The sequence below is a fragment of the Myxocyprinus asiaticus genome, chromosome 4 (assembly GCF_019703515.2).
Source record: "Myxocyprinus asiaticus isolate MX2 ecotype Aquarium Trade chromosome 4, UBuf_Myxa_2, whole genome shotgun sequence".
Classification (NCBI taxonomy): Eukaryota; Metazoa; Chordata; class Actinopteri; order Cypriniformes; family Catostomidae; genus Myxocyprinus; species Myxocyprinus asiaticus.
In genome coordinates, this window is record NC_059347.1 from 38,281,400 (window position 1) to 38,304,734 (window position 23,335).

The 23,335-nt window shown below is 37.4% G+C and overlaps 1 protein-coding gene across 4 annotated transcripts; it reads left to right on the forward strand.

Annotated features, from left to right (window-relative positions):
• coro1cb (coronin, actin binding protein, 1Cb) lies at positions 1 to 23,335 on the forward strand. Of its 4 annotated transcripts, none has more exons than XM_051696489.1 (12): positions 1 to 1,174; positions 1,294 to 3,015; positions 7,129 to 7,328; positions 11,738 to 11,860; positions 12,516 to 12,645; positions 13,491 to 13,672; positions 13,754 to 13,873; positions 13,973 to 14,077; positions 14,240 to 14,385; positions 17,426 to 17,483; positions 17,902 to 18,147; positions 21,080 to 23,335. In XM_051696489.1, exons 1-12 carry the CDS (start codon positions 367 to 369, stop codon positions 21,197 to 21,199), a joined length of 3,960 nt encoding a protein of 1,319 aa, XP_051552449.1. In that variant the 5' UTR covers positions 1 to 366; the 3' UTR covers positions 21,200 to 23,335. The 4 variants fall into 4 exon arrangements, with proteins under 4 accessions (XP_051552449.1, XP_051552450.1, XP_051552452.1 ...); XM_051696490.1 differs by having other exon boundaries at positions 1,921 to 3,015; XM_051696492.1 differs by lacking the exon at positions 1 to 1,174 and adding an exon at positions 3,602 to 3,646 and having other exon boundaries at positions 2,924 to 3,015.

The following is a 23,335-nucleotide window of genomic DNA, read 5'->3' on the forward strand; positions in this document are numbered from 1 at the left end:
CAGGACAAAGAGGAAGTCTTGACCGATGCTGTTATTGACTACGAGATCTTAAACCAAAAAGAGGAGGAGGCACATTCCAACAGCACAGAATCTGTACGCAGCCAAGGAACAGATCAGGATTTTGTTCAGGAACCAATAAGACTTAATGACAACAGTGAGCCCTCTCTCAACCAGGGCGGAAAAAGAATAAGTCAGAGTAATGACACAAATGTTTTACAGAATGTCAAGACACCAAATCCTCAGCTGAGCCCGACAAGAGGTCCACGTGCCACAGAATTCAAAACGCTAGAAAACGACGCCACTGTTACAGACAGTCTGGGCATATCTGGTGCTGTGGGCCAGCAGCAGGCTTACAAAACAAAAGGAATGACTAACAAAACTCTGCCTCATCCCAAGGATACTCCAAACATGTTAGAAGGTTCTTGTCAAGGGGATTCAACAGAGGATGTTGAGCGCATTGAGAAGAATGAAACACGGACAGTGTCTGACAGACAAAATGGGAACAAAGGGTCAAGGGCAATACATAAGACGATTGAAGATGGAGAAATGAAGCGAAAATCTTTGTGGAAGCACTTTTGCCCTGTAATGGTACAGGGAGAATCAGAGAATGCTAAATTACTTGAAAGAAAGCCATTCCAGGATAAAGGAGTTTCAGAGGACAAAGAAGAGCATTTCAATGATTCCCAAACATCATGTGATTATGAATGTGACCAGACCCTAAATAGTGATATAATGAGGATAATTTGTGATGGAGTTTGCAATGATAGTACTGAAACTCTTCAACAAGAAGTTTCTGCTGCAGACAGACTTGAATATTTGGATAGAGCTGATTCTTTGTGCCTGGAGACTGGGACTTCAGATTCTCTGTCAATTACTGGACTCTGCTCACATTCAAACATTGACAGTGAAAGTCGGCCATGGCTTTGGAGTTCAAGTAAACATGATACTTTAGGTTTCCAAGAGGACAAAAATATCAGTTCAGTATCTCCCAGCATGGCTGATATTTCAAAATGTATTTCCCAAAAGCATAATGATGCTTCACAGACTAATAGTCATTTTGCAACGAAACCAAAAGAACACTTGAGAAAAGACCAAAGAAGCCAGACTTTCCATACATCATTACCAATATTGGGAAGAGAAGAGACTATAAGCCCTGAATGCTGTGAAATTAAAGGTAAGGACAAAATCTTACATATTCCCAATAAAGAACCTCAGTTAGCTCAGGAACATTAAGATCTAGACACACACCACAAGTGACAACATTCAACTCAACTGACTTTGTCACTGTTACAGATCCCCAAAATGCAGATATAGCTGTAGTCCCATTGAGAATTGAGTTGGATTTTAAACAAGAGGCGTTCTGCTCATTCGATCCAGATTTCAAGCAAAACAATACTTTGACTGACCCTCCTAAACTTTTATTTTACACTAAGAAGCAGAATGATCACAAAGGGGCATTCACAGTCACGGAAAAAAACTCAACAGTCATGTCATTTGAGAGTTTAGCTCAATCCAGGGCTAAAAACGTCCCTGTTAGCAATGCACCACACTCAGCCAAAAAGGGAGTGTTTGGAGAACACACTGCTTATCAAACAGTTGTTCAGTTTCCATCCACAGAAATGAGGAAAGCTGGTGATAGTCTTGGTCATGGAGGAAATACTACTTCACCTTTGCATGAGTTATCAGGCCAAAAAGGTAAAATTCAAATAACTGTTCCAGACAAACAGACAACAGAGACAGAAGCCATCTGCTATGGTCAAAAAGTGCACCTGGGCAAAAGAGTCTGCGATCCAAAGATCTATTACAGTCTGGATGACACAAATGCAGAGGCCAAAGTGAAGGAGTCACTGTCTGATTTTTCCAAAAGTGACTGTTTAGATCCATTTGTCGTAAACCATTTGAATTCTTTTTCTCACTCAGATTTGGATGGTGGTGATGGCGACACTGCAAGAGGGACACTGACAGCCTCTTTGCAACAGGAAAGAGAGCCTCTCTATTTCACTGCCGTGATCACACCACAACTTCAGATTCATACATTTCCTGATCAAGAGAGAAGGAAGTCATCTGACGTCTCCCATTTATATGTCCCTTACACTGAGATGCAGACTATGATCCCCGACATTCTAGCTGCAGACACTCAGAAGACAGAGAAAAAGACTAAAATCAAAGGACCACCACCACCTGTTCCAAAGAAACCAAAAAATCCCTTTATAAAGGCTGTTACTCGTAAAGAATCTGCTTCTCATTCCATTGATGAGGCAAGTGAATATTCAGACCTACTGCTCAACAATATTAAAATGGGCAGAAGGCAGGCAGCACTGGATATGTTACCTTATTGCACAGTCTCTCCAGAGTCCCCATCCTGCATGTACATGTCCATAGGGTTTGAGCCTGAGGTTGATATTCCAAGAAATTATTTGGACATACACGATGAAATGGTTGCACCTGACTGCGATGACATGACAGGAACTGTTAATGATCCTTATCATAAAGAACAAATAGGTTTGGATATGTCTCAGCTGAGGCCATTATTAGAGAAAAAAGCAAAAATGAAGGGCCCACCACCACCTGTTCCAAAGAAAACTCGTAATCCATTTGCTCAGACTGATACGGAGAAGATCTTCTCAGGTAAAGACTTGGTTTTGGCAAATGTGGAATGTCCTGTCAAATATGTCAAAGATGACTCTGAAAGCTATGTGCTGGGCATTGAGGATAAAGAAGACTCTCAACCGACCTCAGTCTCAACCAGATATCCTCATGCCTGTAGAATTCCAAGCAGTGATTCTTCTACCTCGGAGGAAAATGAACTGTCCAGATTCAGGCCTGTCTCCAAACTCATCAGAGAGAGCAACAAAATCCAGGGGAAAGTGATACATCACAGCAGGACAAACATAATGGAAGCCAGGCCAGATGGAGCTGCTGGAAGCCAGAGCCTAAAAGTATCACAGATGAAGAGAGCCTTTGATGTCCAAACATCTCCCTATATAATGGGAAGAAGATCCTCGCCAAAGAAAGGTAAGAGATTTTCAAGCTGATTGCATTCCCAGTATTCATCCAGTATAAAACAGACAGAGTTTTATAGAGAATCTTGATCAGGTTTAAATGAGTCTCAGTTGTAGGTTAAATAGAGGCTCAGAAATCTCCAGAGTCTATGCTAGTTTAAAAATGCAAAGCTGTATAGAGGAAATAATTTTTTATAGAGATTTTTTGTTTTGTTTTTTTGTAATGATCATGATTGATTTTCTTTCTTTTCTTTTCTTTTTTTTTTTTTTTTTCAAAAGCAGGTTTATTATTTTCTTTTACAAGAAAGACATTGATTTCTTTGATTTCCTATGTAAGGCTCATAGGGACTCAGTGCATGTGTTCTCACCTATTTCACCTGTTGGTGAGGCACTACAGGTGAATAGGGTTAAAAAAGAACAATATTCCTATGAAATTTCTATGAGATTTCTGTGACAACATGCTGACAAACACTCATTCTGATCTAACACCTATTAAATGCAGACACTGCTTATACAGATTTATATCAGAATGCATTTATAAATATAAGCTATAAACAAATATAAGCTTTTTCAACATTTTCAATAAATCTGTGTTGCAGACATTGCAGAGGTCCTGATGACCTCTACAGAGGACATCAAATAAAGTATGATTTTTCTTTCAAAAAAACAATTACTGTCTTACGTTTCTCATACGTATCTATTGGTATATATGAAAGTAACATGGCATTACATGATACAATTTTTTGATACCTTGAGTGAACCATGGTGCCATCAAAGTACTTTTTGGAAAGGGCTATAGCGAAAGAAAATATTTTTAAGATTTATACATTTCAATTTCATAACTAATTTCCATCAAATTGAGGAATTTTCAACTCATTTAAATAAAATAAAAAAACAGAGATATTGTACGTTTTATCAGTTTGATTTTGTTAAAGATTAAACAATTACATTTTTATAAAACTGAAATGCTTAAATCTTAAAAAGAAGCTTTTTTTTGTGTGTGTGTGTGTGTGTTTCATACATAACATTAATTTGATTGCAACATAATAGAAGACAAAACATTTTGAATTGCCTTTTCTGTTCAGGCCCTCTAGAGTGCTAGTAAAAGGCCATGGTCCACTAGAAAGCTTGTTGTGCATAACCACACTGAAGCAGAAAAATAAGACTTCAAATTAGATTTGATGGCACACTGCACTTTGTAACATTATCCAACAATTTAGATATAGATATAGAACATGACTTCATCCTTTTCTCACTTTCAGTAACATAATTGCCAGAGTTCTGTAACATTATCAGCCCTGTTGAAGGTGAAGCACAATGTGTTTTAAAAGCATCAAATGGAATATCATGCAGTTCAGTGCCGGCCCGACATAATATGTGACATACGCGGCTGTATAGGGCCCCGCAACCACCAGGGGGCCCACTACCATGGGTTCAGTATAGCAGTTTCGTTTAAACTTGACAGAGGATAGGGAGTTCGCTCATGAGTTTGGAGAGAAAGCGAACAAGAAGCAAAACATTGATTGATTGTCTGTGATACTGTGGGATGAATTCTTTGAGAATAAATTGTGCCGACTGAAAGAGGCTTTTATATGCACACGCTGTTTGCACTGTTTTAGCGCCCGATTCACTATATGAATTGTGCAGATTGGGAAATGGCGCAAACAGAGCGACTGTTCTTTCGGTGCTAATTGCACTTGCTTAATATTGCGGGAGCTTCGTGAATAGGAGGCAGGTTGTTTCAGTGCACCTGTAGGCAGGGGGCCCCAATTTGAAAATCTTAGCTTAGGGCCCCCAAAATGCTAGGGCCTGATGCAGTTATGAGGTGTCTGTAATAGTAGTGATGCTCAAGTGTTGAATTTTTCCATTTTAAAATGTCCCAAATAATACACAGTGACCTGTCGGTCCATCCGGTACAGTTTGTATCACTTTCTTCTCATTCACACATACAGTGATGTCCATGTAGGAGGACATTAGGAGGAGGGGAGGGAGGGGAGAGGAGAACAAGGGCGTTTTCTCCCGTTCATTCAGAATAAAGGAGAGGAGGGAAGCTATTGTGGCTAGCCGCAATTGACTGAGAGAGTCACCAGCACAACTGAATCTGTGGCTAATTCAATTAATTTAACGATTTGAGAGACGTAGTACTGATAAAGGTAAGATTTATGCATTTGATCATATTGATGCATGGTACAGTGGTGCAATAGCCACTTCAGGAATGCTAGCTCGGTTTTAGCAAGCATCACTGATTTTAAAACACAAGCCCTAGAAATAACTAGTGTCTAACCGAAAATCTTGCATTCATGAATGCGCAGTTTTTGGTGCATATAGCATTATTTTTTAGATATGTAAGACTATAGTATTTGCTTTGCATGCACAGATGCGAGATAAGCAGAAATGATTAGATATTCATTGAAAGTTGACCGGTGCCGGGTTGATAGCACGCCTGGAAATCAAAGGTTATTATTTCCAGTACGTGCAAATGAAAAACATGGTCTTTTCAAAAGAAGCTGCATTATTGAAACTATTTATACGCGATGTTTATTTTTTTATTTTATTTTTTTCTCGATCTGTTTTCATACATTTGTTCTGCTAGCGGATAGCTCACACCAGCGAAAGCCTGCCTATCTGTCGATTATGTCATGTTTTTAATTTGCTTTCTTAATCGAATATCTTATCTTTGACTTCATCCGTTACCTTTCATACGCCTAATCTGTCTTCATATTAATAAATCTTGAAGCCGGAATGTAAATGTTAGTGTGTGATTTTGCCGGGATGCTCATCATCATCATCGATATCGCAGCTCAGCCATTAGAAAGCGCGCGCACACACACACAAACACACACACACACACACACACACACACACACAGCCATAGATCTGACCTATTTCCAGAACCACATCCAGGATTTTATTGTCATGACCACATTTCATTCTACAGCTGTTTGATATTGTTTTTGTTTATTATTTATTAAGACAGCCAACATTCAGGGACGACATCTCAGCAGTACTGTTTCTCTCTAGATAATGCACTTGTGCATTTGTAAAGACAGCTCAAATAATACTTGATTATTAATGTATTATTACAAATACCAGTTGGTGTTTTAGTTGTATTATTTATAATACGTGTTTAATGTGTTATTAATATTTATAACACTGGTTATATTAAGTAAGTACTCTTTGCATGTGTATCAAATCCTTCCAAGGCAGGCTTTTTCTTCTTCTTCTTCTTCTTCTTCTTCTTCTTCTTCTTCTTTTTCTGTTTTGTAAAGCATTTGTACAGCATTTTTGGCCATCACAGGGTCAAGGATTTGATACTTTAAGTATTGTGGGAAACTATGAAGTGCTTACTGAAACTGTGAGTTGATCTTCTTGGAATGCAAATTAATTTACATGTGTTGTTGAGATTCATCCTAGATTTATCCAACTTGATTAATACACTAATTTTATCTGGTAGGGAAAGACAGAGAAACAGCAAAGAAAACATTTACTTTTATACTTTTAAAGATTATAAAGGTTAGTTTAATCATCAAATATAGAATGTTTTATTTCAACAAGCAATGTGGAATTGTTTATTATTAAAATAATATTGAAAGAAAAAGGCATGGATTTCTTTATCAAGGTTTTTTTTTTTTTTTTTTTTGCAGGTTGACTTTACACATTTTCTCAGTGTATAGCCTAATATGTTTTTGTAGAGTCTAGCTATATTGGTTCACACACATAAAACTGCATTTGATTTTCCCACTTGTCTTTGATGCAGAATTGCATACAGATTGAAATGGAAAACTGTTTCACAGCGGTTTGTAGCTGACAGCTCATCTTACCCTAATATGATACATTCGATATTTAGGCTGAAAGCAAAGGAAAAGCATTGAAAATGCATTAATTCGTCTGCTATTAAAAATGCATGATGTCACAAAATATAGACTGTAAGGGTTCTGCATTAGATCTTCAATATCTCTTCTAATATTTGCCAAAATGTATATAATTCTAATATTTCTATGTTTAGTCATAACAAAGTCATAAAAACATATGTTCTATTACTGAGCCTATATTTTAATATAAAAGATCATTATAAGACAAGCAAGAACACAATCTACTATATCTTTTTTTTCTCTTCTCTTCTCAGAAATGATCAGACGAGTGGTACGACAGAGTAAATTCCGTCATGTGTTTGGCCAGGCGGTGAAGAATGACCAGTGCTATGATGACATCAGGGTTTCGCGGGTTACCTGGGACAGTTCCTTTTGTGCAGTAAACCCCAAATTTGTTGCAATTATTGTGGAAGCTAGTGGCGGCGGAGCTTTTCTTGTTCTCCCTCTGCAAAAGGTAAGCAATAATCTCAGAATCCTACAGGCAGCAATTTACAGCAATAACATAATATCATATTTGATTCAAATAACATGCAAAAGTTAGTGTAGAATTGATTCAGTATATTATTATTCTTGTGATTTGTATGGTTTGTATTATTATTATAAATGCCAATAAATAAATGAACAACAGAATTAATTCAGTATGAGAAGTGCAAAGTAGTTTGCTTGCTTTCATTATGTTTATAGTGTATTTAATTATGCATTATGTTTATGAATAAAATGGTCACTAAGTTCTAAAAAGTATAATGCTTATACTAAAGTGTAATCATAAATGACTTTTTTAAAGACAGTGGCTTTACACTTAGTTTAAATAGCAACCAAAAGCATCTTCTTTTCAAATAGTGTTAGATGCTATTTGCATCCAGTTGCAAACAGGGGCAGATACTATTTGCACCTCTAAGTAAATTCTAACATACAGTATAAGGGGATCACTGGGGAATGTTTATTGTGTTTATTTAGAGTCTCACAGGCACCCTATATACCAATCCCTACCCCTAAACCTAATCCTGGTTTTACTACAGTAACCGTAGAATCACCATGGTATTTTTGAGTAAAATCATAGTAACCACAAAATTAAAACATGGTTACTGGATGAACACCATATTACTGTAGTAACACCATGGTTGATTGCCTCAAAACTATGGCTTCAGCCAAAAAACATGGTTACTACAATATTTATATAGTAAAAACATTGATAATTTTACCTGGATCAAACCTTTCTCTAAACTCACCAACCTTCATAGGGATCAAATCACTGAGAGGAAATCTTTATGTTACATTTTTTTATAAGTAGTATTAAAGGAAATATTAAGAGTGGGGACAGGAAACAGTACGAGAAAAACTGGGGCAAAAGAGGGAATCGAATCCGGGTTGTCCTTACGAAAAAACACATGCACAGCATCTTTACACACTACTCCATTGAAGCAAAACTTAAGAGTGCAGTTTGTCTTTAATTTTAGAGTTTCCACAAGACTATTTGAGTGCAAATAGCCACGCTGTGTGGCAGGTGCTATTTACACCTAGTGCAAATAGTCACTCCATTTTTTTTAAATATATTTTGATTGCAGAACTAGTAAATAACTGTCATATAAGTAAATGCCTGTTAGCTTTATCGAATATACAGGGTTCCCACTGTCGTGAAAAACATGGAAATATGAGGGAATTTTAAATGTGTGATTTCCAGGCCTGGAAAAGTCATGGGAAATTAATACAATCTTGAAAAGTCATGTAAAATCATATAGTAGAGCTAAATTTGTCTTGCTATGCTTAGCTCTAAAAGCACTTCAACAGCTTGCAGGTACAATGCTGCTAAAGACCCCCAAAACACTAAAGAGCATCAAAAACTTCCACAGAACTTTCCTAAACACCTGTTTGTCACTATGCACTGCAACATTTTCTTGTTCCATGAGACCATTTCGTGCAATGTCTAAAGTTTGATTTTGAGGTAATTTGATCTAATATTTAATAATTTTTTTAATCTTGTAAATTTATGTAGCTAATGGATATTCTGGAACTTATTTATTTTGAGACAAAAAAACGTATTTGTCATTTTCAATTTTGTTCAAGCGAGTGTAAGAGTTACCATCCAATTTCCCTGATCCAGCTAGATGTTAAAATATTGTCAAAAATTTTGGCTTACCGATTAAGTAAATTTATGACATCTCTTATACATATAGATCAGGTGGGGTTTATTCGGGGCCGTAGCTCTTCTGATAACATCAGGCGTCTCATCAATATCATGTGGTCAGTAGCGAATGATCAATCTCCGGTCGCTGCCATCTCACTTGACGCCGAAAAGGCATTTGATATGGTAGAATGTGATTATCTTTTTATGATTTTGGAAATGTATGGGTTCGGGAGTACATTTATTGGTTGGATTAATTTTCTTTATAGACACCCGGTAGCGGCGGTACAAACAAATGGATTAATTTCAGATTATTTTACTCTGGATAGGGGCACTCGGCAGGGTTGCCCTCTTTCCACATTATTGTTCTTTCTTGCCCTGGAACCATTAGCAGCTGTGATAAGAAAGGAGGATGATTTTCCAGGGGTGGTGGTGGGAGGTGTGGCGCATAAGCTTCTGCTTTTCACAGATGATATTTTATTATTCGTCTCCGACCCTACTAGATCTATGCCTTGTCTACACAGAATTATTAATTAATTTTATAAGTTCTCAGGATACAGAGTTAATTGGTCTAAATCCGAAGCTTTGGCTCTGACAGCGTACTGCCCGGTAACATCCGGGCATTTTCCAGTGGCCCAAACAGGGCATTAAGTATTTGGGTATTTTATTCCTAGCAAATTTGTGTGATTTAGTTAGTTAATTTTGACCCTTTAATAAAAAGGATTTCAAGCGATGTGGGCAGGTGGGCTTCATTACATTTATCTATGATTAGGAAGGTTAATGTTATTCAAATGAATTGTATTCCAAAATTCAACTACCTACTACAATCTCTCTTATTTCAAACAATTTGATAGTATAGCAAAGTCATTCATTTGGAATGGTAAACATCCCAGATTACATTTCAGTTAGCTGCATAGACCGATTGACAAAGGTGGGCTAGGCCTACCCAAGATTTGTTTTATTATTATGCATTTGGTCTCAGGCATCTGGCTCATTGGTCGCTCCCACCTGAGAGAGCCCCTCCCTGGTTTTGTATTGAACTGGAAGTTCTTGCCCCTATTTTGCCATTGCAAAACCTTTCTATCAAACTAACCGGAGAAGTTAAGTTACACCCCGTTATCTCGCATTTGCACTCGATATGGACAAAAGTGTCCAGAGTGTTTAATTTGGACATTTATTTAAATGTAGCCTCGAGCATATGGCTGAACCCAAAATTATGTATAAATAAGTTCCTTTTCGGCTGGACAGAGTGGATTAAGAGGGAGGTTAATATGCCGGTGACCTATATAAGAGTGGACTGTTGAGATCCTTCAACATTTTGGGATTCCCAGATCTCAGTTCTTTAGGTATTTACAGCTGCGCCACCTGCTCTGTACTATTTTTGGGAGTAACATACACCCCCCTAAAGTGGCAGATACTCTGGGAGTGGCGATTACTGCTTTTGGAAAAGGTCATGAGGCATCAGTGTATTACTCAATGCTAATTCAGAGTCTGGGGGACGGAACTTTGACTTCTCTCAAGAGATTGTGGGAGAAAGATTTGAACTTGGTATTGGAGGATGGAGTGTGGGATAGGATTCTAAAAAACGTCAAGTCTACATCTAGAGATGCAAGGGTTCACCTTTATGAAGGTTCAGAGTTTTATGTGTGATGCATTGGGCACTCAAATTTCTTTTTGCCCCAGACCCTGTATTTTAGGTGATGGGGCGGTCATCAATATAGGGGATACTGCATAAAAAATTGGGTCCTAACCAGTGTTATGATCGGCAGACAGATTGTTTTAAGGGGATGGAAGTCGGCTGGAGTGCCCTCATTTCAAGAATGGTGCACGAAGATGGGGAGGGTGGTGGCTTTCGAGGAAGTGTTATGTAGAAAGCTGGGGAAGTGGGATTCGTTTGATGGGAAATGGGGCAGCTATTTGGCATTTTTGGAGGGCTCTCAGGGAGAGGCAGTGGAGAGAGAAGTTTAGTTTTAAATGTGTGTGATTATTATATATTTTTTTGTTTGTTTGTTTTTTATGTTTTTTATTTTTTTTTTGTGTCTATACTCATGTGTGACCACAGGGATGTTGTTGAGGGTCAGGGTGGGGTTGGGGATTGGGAGGGGTAATAGTGGGGGTTAAATGTTGATTCTGTGTATATATGTTTTGCTTTTCCTTGTTATCTATATGAATCAATAAAAAAAATTTAATCAGAAAAAGATATTATGAAGTGTCAAATGTGACTGAATTAACAAAAAAATAATGCAACCTTTTCTGAGGTAGTTATTTTGAATAAGAATTATCTTCATTTGTTACTCAAAAAGCATCTTACTGTCTCAAAAGTATTTGCATACGTTGACAAATTGTGCCCTATAACTATTGCCCTGGTATCTACATTAAATCAAAATAACCCCCCTGGGAGCCTTTTACCCCAAGTGAGGGAGCCTTTTACCCTAGGTCTAGGGTAAAAGTCCCCCTCGCCACCTTTAAAAAATAAATAAATAATTTGATTAAAAACAACCTTCTGTTGTTATCTTTTCACTCAAATTATGTTGCTCCATCAATATTCAATCAAAATAAAAAATACTTTGTGGCCAGGAAAAAAAAGCTAATATTCCTTAAGGTGTGCCTTTATTGCAATCTCTACAAATTATTTTTAAATATCCTTACCCAGGAACACTGAATATAACGTGGCTTGGTTAATGAGAACAATGCTAGATTACATATAAATTCATGCTTCCGCTACTGGTTCCTGTTTGCAGACGGGTCGTATTGACAAGGCCTACCCCACTGTTTGCGGTCACACAGGTCCTGTGCTGGACATCGACTGGTGCCCACACAATGATCACGTCATTGCCAGCGGCTCTGAAGATTGTGCAGTAATGGTATGCTCAGCTCCATCACTTAACAACATATCCTCTCAAACCCTGTTGAGAAACCAGGAAGGGTTGCTGTTAGCTTGTACCCCATACATAAAGTATATAAAGAATGCACAGTAGACAATATATACATACATACACACATACACATACATAGTGCAAATCTAAATACAATCAGTTATATACAGTGCAAGGGAATGTAATGGCAGAAGAGGTTGGATGTGTTGGATAATATAAAAAGACTAAGCTGTATATTGCACATTAATTATTGCTCAATGGGGCAGTTTAACTGTTCATGAGAAGGATAGCCTGAGGGAAAAAACTGTTCCCGACAGGCACATATGTGTGTATGTATGTATGTGTGTGTGTGTGTATGTATTTATGTGTGTGTGTGTATATATATATATATATATATATATTGTGTAATCTTTATATACTTTATTTTATTTTCAATATTTATTTATTTTTTATTCAATTTTTAATTATTTTTTAAAAGTCTTGTTGCTGTTTTGTATTGTTGTGTACTGGAAGCTCCTGTCACCAAGACAAATTCCTTGTATGTGTAAGCATACATGGCAATAAAGCTCATTCTGATTCCTCTTCTTCTGATACATTGCTCTTGTCATGCATCTGCTAAAATATTCACGTCTTCATCACACAGGTGTGGCAGATCCCTGAGAATGGCCTCACCTCTCCTCTTTCTGAGCCGGTCGTGGTTTTGGAGGGCCATTCCAAGAGGGTGGGGATCGTGACGTGGCATCCAACAGCCCGCAATGTTCTGCTAAGTGCAGGTAAGGGTAATGAACATGGCTACCTAACTTTTTTCCATTGAATTTAAATTTATTTATTAATTTATTTATTCATTCATTTATTAATTTATTCATTCATTCATATTAATGCAATAAGGCATGAGAGGCTGTGCTATACTGTGAATATAAATCATGGCTAAAGTTATAAGAGGCGCAAATTCACATTTGTCTTTTATAACTATATAATACAAATATTAAGAACACAAATTTTCTTTCAAACTACATTTTATTAAGCAAGTTTCATCCAGGATGTAGTCACTGACATGTAAAAACTAAATTTAATAATTGGCTTCAATGAATGCTGCACAGCTAGGTGATCAGTTATGTCATGTCAAAGCTGTTTTATTGTACATTTCCTATATTGTGAATTTTAGCACAGCTGTAATTATTATTATTTTTATTTTTTATTTATTTATTTTTTTGCGGTGTTTACCCATCAGCATTAAGGAACAGAACTATCCATTTTTAAATTAAAGATTTTGATTTTTTTTTTTGGCTGTTTACTATTAAACAACCTTACTTCCATTATCATCACACCAATGTTATCATTAAATCCATAATGTTTTTAGTTTTTTAATTCCATAATTAAATATTGGTCTAAATATAGACTGATTTTAATTTTATTTTACATAATGTATAAATGGAAAGAGATAATGATCCTTATATTTTGGAATAGCAAATTGCACATTAGTTAATGTAAACAATTGCAGAGATACTTTTCATCCGTTATTTACATTTTGTTAAACTGCTTCTCAAAACCTACTTGTAACTGTTTTGTTGCGTGACTGAACAATCAAAGAACCAGTTTGTCTTTTCTCCTCCTTCAGGATGTGATAACCTCATCATCATTTGGAACGTGGGCACAGGAGAAGCCCTGATCAACCTCGAGGACATGCATCCTGATGTGATCTTCAGCGTCTGCTGGAGTCGCAACGGCAGCCTCATTTGTACTGCTTGCAAAGATAAGAAAGTGCGCGTCATCGATCCACGCAAAGGGAAGATCACTGCAGTAAGTGAAAACATCTCACTACTATGTTGAAATCTTGTTATCTCATGGTTCTGAGTGTCTCACTGGCACTGATGATCACAGGAGAAGGACAAGGCCCATGAGGGGGCTCGACCAATGAGGGCCATCTTTCTGGCTGATGGAAACATCTTCACCACTGGCTTCAGTCGTATGAGTGAACGGCAGCTGGCCTTATGGAATCCAGTAAGTCAAATGAATGGACTCTTTTTCCTTATGTTTGAAAAATGATATCTTACTTTACAGTGTTGTCATGAAATATTTTTTAATGTGTGTCCCTTTAAGAAAAGCATGGAGGATCCAATATCTGTGCATGAAATGGACACCAGCAATGGAGTGTTACTTCCATTCTATGACCCTGACACCAATGTTGTGTACCTGTGTGGAAAGGTGGGGTTGGTATTTCTTATGTGACACTGGCAATGTGAGTTTAGCCATCTTGATTTGAATAAATTAAATGTTATGTATCATTTTGACAAGAAAAATGAGGATTATAAAGCAACATAACTTATAAAAAAACTATAAAAACAAATAATTTGTTTGCTCTTCCAGGGTGACAGCAGTATCCGTTACTTCGAGATCACAGATGAGGCGCCATATGTGCACTACCTCAACACGTTTTCCAGCAAGGAGCCCCAGAGAGGCATGGGCTACATGCCTAAAAGAGGCCTAGACGTCAACAAGTGTGAGATAGCCAGGTATGAGTTTTGAAGTCAATAAAATGCAAAATGTTCCTGTTTTTTTTCCATAAATATTATCTTATATAGTTGCAAATACATACATAACAATCTTTATTTGAACATTCACTGAACATTAATTGTAGTGCACCATCCATTGTGCAGATGTTGCCAAGTGCTGCTGCACTCCACTTCTGTTGCTTCGCCTCAGTTCGGTGTCATGCTTCCGCACTAAATTCCGTAACCGTTCACTCCTCTCATTCAAAATAAACTGTCCTAGTGAGTAACACTATCACTCCCTGTGCTATATTTCCCTGCTCATCAGTCCATCTCGCATCTCACCAGACTTACTGTATCTGTCTGAAAAAGCTCCTTTTGGCTCCAGAGGCCAAAAGTGCAGGAGGGATGGATGTTTTGTATTTAGTAAGTTAATCAGGTCTGAGAAATCACAATGTACTGTATAATGTAACCAAATTCTAAAATGTACTTAATAATAATGTTAATAACAATAATATCTGGATATGTTAAATAACCCTAATGTTAAATACAGTAAAACATTATTAATAATACAATAATACTGATACAGAACTTATACCACTTTTAGTGTATGAATCATATCTCTGACTAAACACTGTGTGAAATGTTTTTTTTTTTTTGCCTTTTTGTATTCAGATGGCATGAAGGATTTAAGAGCTTAGTTTTTTTAACAAGCTCATCATTCCAGATTTGGAGAAATACTGTCATCTCCTCTGTGTCGTTGCATTAGATTAGTTTTGTTGGCTATGTACTGTAAGCTTAATAACCAAAATATTTGGAAATATTGAAGAAAAAAACAAACATTGAAAGCGGACATTATGCCTTGTAGAGATCAGGCAATTTGTAACTATTGAAACATGCCATTATTCAAACTGAATTAATTGATTACATTTATGTATTTGACATAAAAGTAGACATTGCAAAAGGTTTGAAAAAAATTGCCCTTGCAAAGGGAAAAAAATGCCCCTGGATATCAATTCCAGGGAGCAAATATTGCCCCTTAGTGCAAAAGCTAATCTCTGACCCTGCTTCGGGACGGCTGCGCTTGCCATGTTTTTGCCGGATCATAGTGATTGTGGTTCTGAGTGGTGTGACCTGAATGATGTTTCACTCATGTAGCTAGGTTTATATTCTCCAGTAGGGGGAGACCTTTTATAATGGATTGTAAAACCTAATGGAGCCCACACTGTGAGCATGTATTGCTGTGGATACCAAATGTCATTGAAATGTCATTTTAAAGCTAATGATCCTAGAATTATCATTAGCTTTAGAATCCATGCTGACATAGGATTTTAAGTTTTGTGATAAATCTTTTTTTTATTTTTTTTATTTAACCGTTAAAATATCGATTTCATTTATCAAACATCACAAATGTTGCCCAAGTTGGCAGGTAAAGAGGGCTAGTATTTGTCTTAAAAAACTATTTTATTTAACTTTACTTATTTATCTTTTTACCAGACATTAAAAAAAAATGTCCACTAAGGTGGATATGAAGAATTATTAGCTTGGCTTGAGAAAGCCAACCTACTGATCTACTATTTAAAATTATTAGAATGGCTTGAAACAGCCAACCTAATGATCTACTATTTAAACGTATTATTATTATTATTATTATTATTATTATTATTATTATTATTAGTGGTGCTTGCAAACTAAAGCATCACTATTATAATCTCACATACTTATTATTATTATTAGTGGTGCTTGCAAACCATGCATCACTATTATAATCTCATGTACTTATTATTTTTCTTCCGTACACTTTTCTGGGCACCTAACTTGTCCCGCACCGTTTATCATAGACCCACAAATGAGGTGTCAAAATGACCGGCCTATTGAGGACACCTGTGCTATGACTTTTCTAAGGGATGGGCGGTACAGTGCACCCCTGGGGGGCAAAAAAAAAAAAAAAAAAAAACGTCTCAAAATGTCACATAGGTTACTATGGGAAGGGATTTTTTTCCTACTATGACAAGTTAATGCAAGAAATTTGTCGGATCATATCTCCCAATCAGAATGTCGTAGATACATGGGGGTGGGCTCATTTCACTCAGGGTACCCATCAGTCTTTAAGTAGCATCTTGGAAATAGCGTAGCCATGCCCTAGAAACCATTTACGGCACCCTAGCAACCACCCCCATAGACTTCCATTCAAAATGGCTCAGAAGGATATCTTCAAAACAGAATGTCATAGAGACGTGGGGATGCACACTTCAGGTTACTAAGTATGGACTAAGAATGTTCTAGAGACATGAGAGTTGGCCTGTTTTACTTGGGTGAGCAATCAGCCTTCAAGTATCCACTTGGAAACTACATAGCCATGCCCTAGCAACCATTTAGAGCACCCTAGCAACCAAATCTCATTGACTTCCATTCAAAATAGCTTAGATGGGTATCTCAGGATCAGAATGTCATAGAGATTTTATTGTTGGCTTGTATGACTCAGGACAACAAGCAGTCTTCTTAGTATCACCCTGGCAACTGCCTAGCAACCAGATGGGGTTAGCCTAGCAACCAAGTAACAAAACACATCTCTGCACCAGAACATCATAGACACTTCCGGGTTGGCACTTTTGACTCAGGCTAGCAAGGAGCCTTGTTTGTATCACCCTGGTAACTGCCTAGCAACCAAATGAAAAAGCCTAGCCTAGCAAATCAATATGCTAACAACATGATAAAACATGCTAACAATGCCTAGCTAGGTGTTAATACATGCTAGCAATATGCTAGTAACATGCTAAAACATGCTAGCACCACCTATCTATGTGCTAAAAGATGCTAGCGGTGCCTAGCTAAGTGCTAAAATGTACTAGCAACACCAAGCTAATCTATCTATCTTTCTGTCTGTCTGTCTATCTATAAACTTTCAGACTAGGCTTTTTCAAGCAACCTAAATTTTCTCTAAAAACTTTTCAATCTAGTTATTTTTATTATTATTTATTTATTTATTTATTTATTTATTTATTTATTACTGTTGTTATGGAAGTCTGTCATTGTTATAATGACACTCTGTTTATTTTTTCAGGTTTTATAAACTTCATGAGAGAAAGTGTGAGCCAATTATCATGACCGTCCCTAGAAAGGTACTTTTTACTGTATTGTGTTTGTTTTTATGAAAATAGTCATTTAGATTTTCTTACATTTACATGTTTTCATTTAGTAAAACAGTGATTTGAACAATGTTAAAATCAATACAATTGCATCAATATAAACATTTTAGCATTTTTGCATGAAAGTGATAGTAAATTATATAAATGTCAGAGTAGGTTAGATAACGGTTGTGCTTTGCCATGAATCTCTCAATTACTTTATTATGTGTTTGTATTGGCAAAGCTCAATCAAGTGCAGTTTAATGGTCATTCATTAATAAAGAAAAAAGGGGGAGGATGTTAGGTTTCAATTATCAGAAAAATAGCATTGGTTTTTATAGAAAACAAGCAGCATGAATACATGAATGTAAAATGTGATTACTGTTTTTCCTGTCTCTTCTGCTCCTGGTAGTCAGACCTCTTTCAGGATGACCTGTATCCCGACACAGCAGGCCCTGACCCTGCACTGGAGGCTGAGGAGTGGTTTGAAGGCAAGAATGGTGAACCAATCCTGATCTCCCTCAAACACGGCTATGTGCCGGGCAAGAACCGCGACCTCAAAGTAGTCAAGAAAAATGTGCTGGATAACAAGACAGCCAAGAAGGTAGAGGAGCCACCTACTCCTCAGAAGCCTGTCGCCTCTCCCCAGATAACCAGAGTAAGGCTGATGCTTTATGGTGACCCTGTTTTATTAGCATGTGTTTTTATTTTTTCCCCTTTTGAGTTTAAGATAACAGCTGATATAGGTGAATTCAGATTTGCTTAATATATTTTAATAATATTAAAATTATATATATATTTACAGTATTTAAATATAACTGTATGTATATATATATATATATATATATATATATTTTTTTTTTTTTATATATATTTTATATATATTTACACCAATCAGCCACAACATGAAAACCACCTGCCTAATATCGTGTAGGTCCCCCTCATGCCGCCAAAACAGCCCTGACCCGTCGAGGAATGGACTCCACAAGACCTCTGAAGGTGTCCTCTGGTATCTGGCACCAAGACATTAAGAGTAGATCCTTTAAGTCCTGTAAGTTGCGAGGTGGGGCCTCCATGGATCGGACTTGTTGGTCCAGCACATCCCATAGATGCTCAGTTTGAGATCTGGGGAATTTGGAGGCTAAGTCAACACCTTGAACTTTTTGTCATGTTCCTCAAACCATTCCTGAACAATTTTTGCAGTGTGGCAGGGCGCATTATCCTGCTGAATGAGGCCACTGCCATCAGGGAATACTGTTGCCATGAAGGGGTGTACGTGGTTTGCAACAATCATTAGGTTGGTGGTATGCATCAAAGAAACATCCACATGAATGCCAGGACCCAAGGTTTCCCAGCAGAACATTGCCCAGAGCATCACACTGCCTCTGCCAGCCTGCCTTCTTCCCATAGTGCATCCTGCTGCCATCTCTTCCCCAGGTAAGCGATGCACCCAGCCATCCACATGATCTAAAAGAAAACGTGATTCATCAGACCAGGCCACCTTCTTCCATTGATTCATGGTCCAGTTCTGACGCTCACGTGCCCACTGTAGGCACTTCTGGCAGTTGACAGGGGACAGCATGGGCACTCTGTGGCTACGCAGCAAGCTGCGATGCACTGTGTATTCGGACACCTTTCTATCATGGCCAGCATTAAGTTTTTCAGCAATTTGTGCTACAGTAGCTCTTCTGTGGGTCTGGACCAGACAGGGTAGCCTTCGCTACCCACGCGCATCAATGAGCCTTGGGTGCCCATGACCCTGTCGCCGGTTCACCGGTTGTCCTTCCTTGGACCACTTTTGGTAGGTACTAACCACTGCATACCGGGAACATCCCACAAGACCTGCCGTTTTGGAGATGCTCTGACCCAGTCGTCTAGCCATCACAATTTGGCCCTTGTCATGGTCACTCAGATCCTTACGCTTGCCCATTTTTCCTGCTTCCAACACATGAAATTCAAGAACTGACTGTTCACTTGCTGCCTAATATATCCCATCCCTTGACAGGTGCCATTGTAATGAGATAATCAATGTTATTCACCTGTCAGTGGTTTTAATGTTGTGGCTGATAAGTGTACATGTACTGCATATACAGTAACAATCGAAATTATTCAACCCCCCCAAACAGTAAGGATTTACAAAGGTAAGCTTTTCTGATGACCCAGACAGGTCATCAAGGATATGATGTAGTGAATATATAACCTAATATTTCTAAATAGCAGGATATTTTTTAAAATACAGCCATGTCATAATTATTCAACCCCTATTGCATGTAGCTGTTTCTTAAACATGTAAGGCTACACAAGTAATTGTTTTAAAACAAAATTAAGTCATCAATCTGCAATGGCACTTATTTAAGTTTTAAAAATTAAGTTTAGCATTGTAAGCAAAAATGTATTTCTATGCAAAAAATGCAATTAAAAATAAGCTTTCTCAAAAGCTAATAGAGGAGATTATTTCATTACACAAGAAAGGTCATGGCTACAAGTACATTTCCAAGGCACTTAAATTTCCAATAGACAAAGTTGGAAGTACCATTCATAATTTTTTTAAATATGGTGAAACAGCAACCTTCTTGGGGTGTGGAAGAAAGCAAAACTTCACCAAGGGAAATGTTGACTTGAATATTCAAGAAGTAATTAGGAAAGACCTGTGGAGTCCTGGAAGAAGGTTTTATATACGTATGACACAAAACTGAAAATGAGTTTTAGACCCATGGGTCAGCAGTATGTCTGGAGTAAGATGACAAGGTGATGACAAGAACGACACCGTCCCCACAGTCAAGTATGGAGGTGGGTCAGTCCTGTTATGGGGGTGTTTTGCAGCTGCAGGAAATGGCTATCCTGACTATGTGACTGACACCATGGATTCTTTCATGTATCAGGCCATTTTGGCATGAAAATTGTGATGCCTTCAGTGTGTAAATTGAAGCTCGGTGATCACTGGACTTTCCAGCAAGACAATAACACCAAGAATACATCCAAGTTGTCCAAAATCTGGTTCAGGGATAGGTCGTGGAATGTCCTTAAATGACCCATTCAGTCCATCATTAAAATCCCATTGCAAACCTTTGTTGGGATTTCAAGGAAGCAGTGGCAGCACAGAAAAGAATGTCAATGAGCTGGAAGTTTTTGCTCATGAGAAATGTGTAAAAATTCTATTAGAGAGGTGTCCGAAGCCTGAGAACACGTACCTGAAACATGTATTTGCTGTTATTAAGGATAAAGGATGCTCCACAAATGATTGACTTTGGGGGTTGAATATTTTTGACATGACATTTGTGGAGAGAATTAGTTCTTTTTTATTTTAAGATTTGGGTAAACTGAACTCTTTGTTCTCAAAATCACTCAAATGTGTATTAAAAACTTACTTTGACTGTTTACTGAGGTTTTAGTTGATGTGTTTTAATTCACATCACCAGAATGTATTGCTGGTCAAGGGGGTTGTATAATTTTGATTGCAACTGTATATATGCATACACTTTTCTGATCGTTCCTACGACCCTTGACTATAGGCTACAAAGAATAAGAATGGAATGATATTTAATTTGTGCTAAAAACCCATTTATTTGTTTCTTTATCTTGCTCTGTAGAAGAATGAAGTGAAGTTAGAGGAGCTGCTGCGAGAAGTGAAGTCCCTTAGAGATCTGGTCACACTGCAGGACAGGAGAATCGCCAAACTGGAAGAGCAGGTGGCTAAAGTGGCGATCTAAGACACTGGTGGTGATCTGAGCCATTGCGTCAGTATGGAGAGAGTGAGATTCAGTTGGGCAGGGGGGGGAAGGCGGTGTCAGTCACTGCCAAAGTTCTCAATTTGACTCGATCATTCCGCTTGGTGTTTCTCACAAAGACAACTTCAAGCAACATTCCAAGATGGACTTTTACTTTTTGTCAAGTCTCCCCCAAGCATTCGCATAGCAAAAAAGGAATATAGTGGCGATGGGCGGTCACTGGTTTTAACTGGTGTTTTACATTTTGTTAAAAATTTTCGTACTTTTTTGTTATTGTAACAATATTTCCAGATGTATTCTGATATTAACCGGTATGTTACAGAGTGTTGTTGTATATACACATCAGTATTTTTCTTTCCTTTTATGTTGTGCTGCCAAATTTGAGGTGACACAGTTGCCTCTCCTTTTATTTCTACTTTTGTATGTTTTTTTTTTTTTTTCCAGTTGTAGGTAGAGTGGCTTATTGAAAAACAAGGATTTACCTGTCATACTATTCAAAGTGGGACATCAGCAAAACAAAGGCAGTCAGAACTGTGTTGATGTGATTTTTAAGTGATTGTAAAGGCCATTGGTACTTTAAGAAACTAAGCATAAATAAGGATATGATGTAGTGAAACACAAGAGATGTTCATAACCATTTAAACGTATGGAGTGCTTACAGTAAACACACACACAGCAATGAGCTGCTCATTCAAACATTGTCCCTTGTGGTCCCTTGTGGTGATCATGATAGCTGGAGTATTAAAGTGATAGTTCAACCAAAATTGAAAATTCTCTCATCATTTACTCACCTTCATGCCATCCCAGATGTATATGACTTCCTTTCTTCTACAGAACACAAATTATGATTTTTAGAAGAATATTTCAGCTCTGTAGGCCATGCAATGCAAGTGAATGGGTGCCAAAATTTTGACGCTCAAAAAGCACATAAAGGGAGCATAAAAGTAATCCATACGACTCCAGTGTTTTAATCAATATCTTCAGAAGTGATCTGATAGATGTGGGTGAGAAACAGATCAATATGTAAGTCCCTTTTGATATAAATTCGTCTTCCTGCCCAGTAGGGGGCAATATGCATGAAGAATGTGAATCACCAAAAACACAAGAAGAAGAAAGTGAAAGTGGAGATTGACTGAGCAGGAGAATTTATAGTAAAAAAGGACTTAAATATTGACCTGTTTCTCACCCACACCTATCATATCTTAGTCTTATGGATTACTTTTATGCTGACTTATTTGATTTTTGGAGTTTCAAAGTTTTGGCACCCATTCACTTGCATATTATGGACCTAGAGAACTACACACATTTTCTAAAAATCTTCATTTGAGTTCAGCAGCTGAAAGAAAGCAATACACATCTTGGATGGCATAAGGGAGAGTAAATGATGAGAGAATTTTCATTTTTGGGTGAACTATTCCTTTAAGCACACACTGCTTTGTGATCAACATACTTCATGATAAGGCATCCGACAACAGGGTTTTTCAAAATATACCACAATAAGTTAAATAATATGTCCAGGAGCAATAACATAATGTTGCAAAATGAATGTGAACGTAAAGGTTTGATAAGCATCAACATGTGTTAATCATGTATAGAATTCATAAATCAAATACCTGCAGTTGTTTCAACTTTATTGTACTATAATTATGAAATTACTCTTGCACCTCAGGAAATTAACCACTTTGAAGTCAAAACATAGGATGCTCAAAACTTGCATTAAGTTTTTGCCCACAGACGTATTATCATCTTATTTTGATTAGGAAATGACATTTGTTTTGCTGTTTTGAAATTCAAACATTATCCATGCTCTCTAGTTTTTGTCACCACATTGTAATTATTTAAAATCATATTACAGAATATTGGGCTGACAGACACATGCTTTGATATGTGAACTTGGCTTTAAGAGGCAGTGGCTACCTGCGAGCTCTTCTGATGTACATGTACCTTAAATGTATTGGTGCCTCTGTGTGTGTTACTGGTTTTAGACAGGCCTCCATGCTGAAGGACAACATCCATGAATCTGAGCACTTATCTGTGTCCTAAACAGTCTTGTGCATGCATTCCAAATTTCACCAAAAATAAAAAAAGTTGGCTCTACAATAAATCCTTTCATTTATA

What these genes read in the sequence shown, in the direction of transcription:
- coro1cb (XM_051696489.1), top strand. Translation starts at nt 367, where the DNA reads ATGACTAACAAAACTCTGCCTCATCCCAAGGATACTCCAAACATGTTA. An exon ending in GCAAAGGGAAGATCACTGCA is followed by an intron (nt 13,673 to 13,753) that starts GTAAGTGAAAAC and finishes TGATGATCACAG; the next exon opens with GAGAAGGACAAGGCCCATGA. An exon ending in AACAAGTGTGAGATAGCCAG is followed by an intron (nt 14,386 to 17,425) that starts GTATGAGTTTTG and finishes TTATTTTTTCAG; the next exon opens with GTTTTATAAACTTCATGAGA.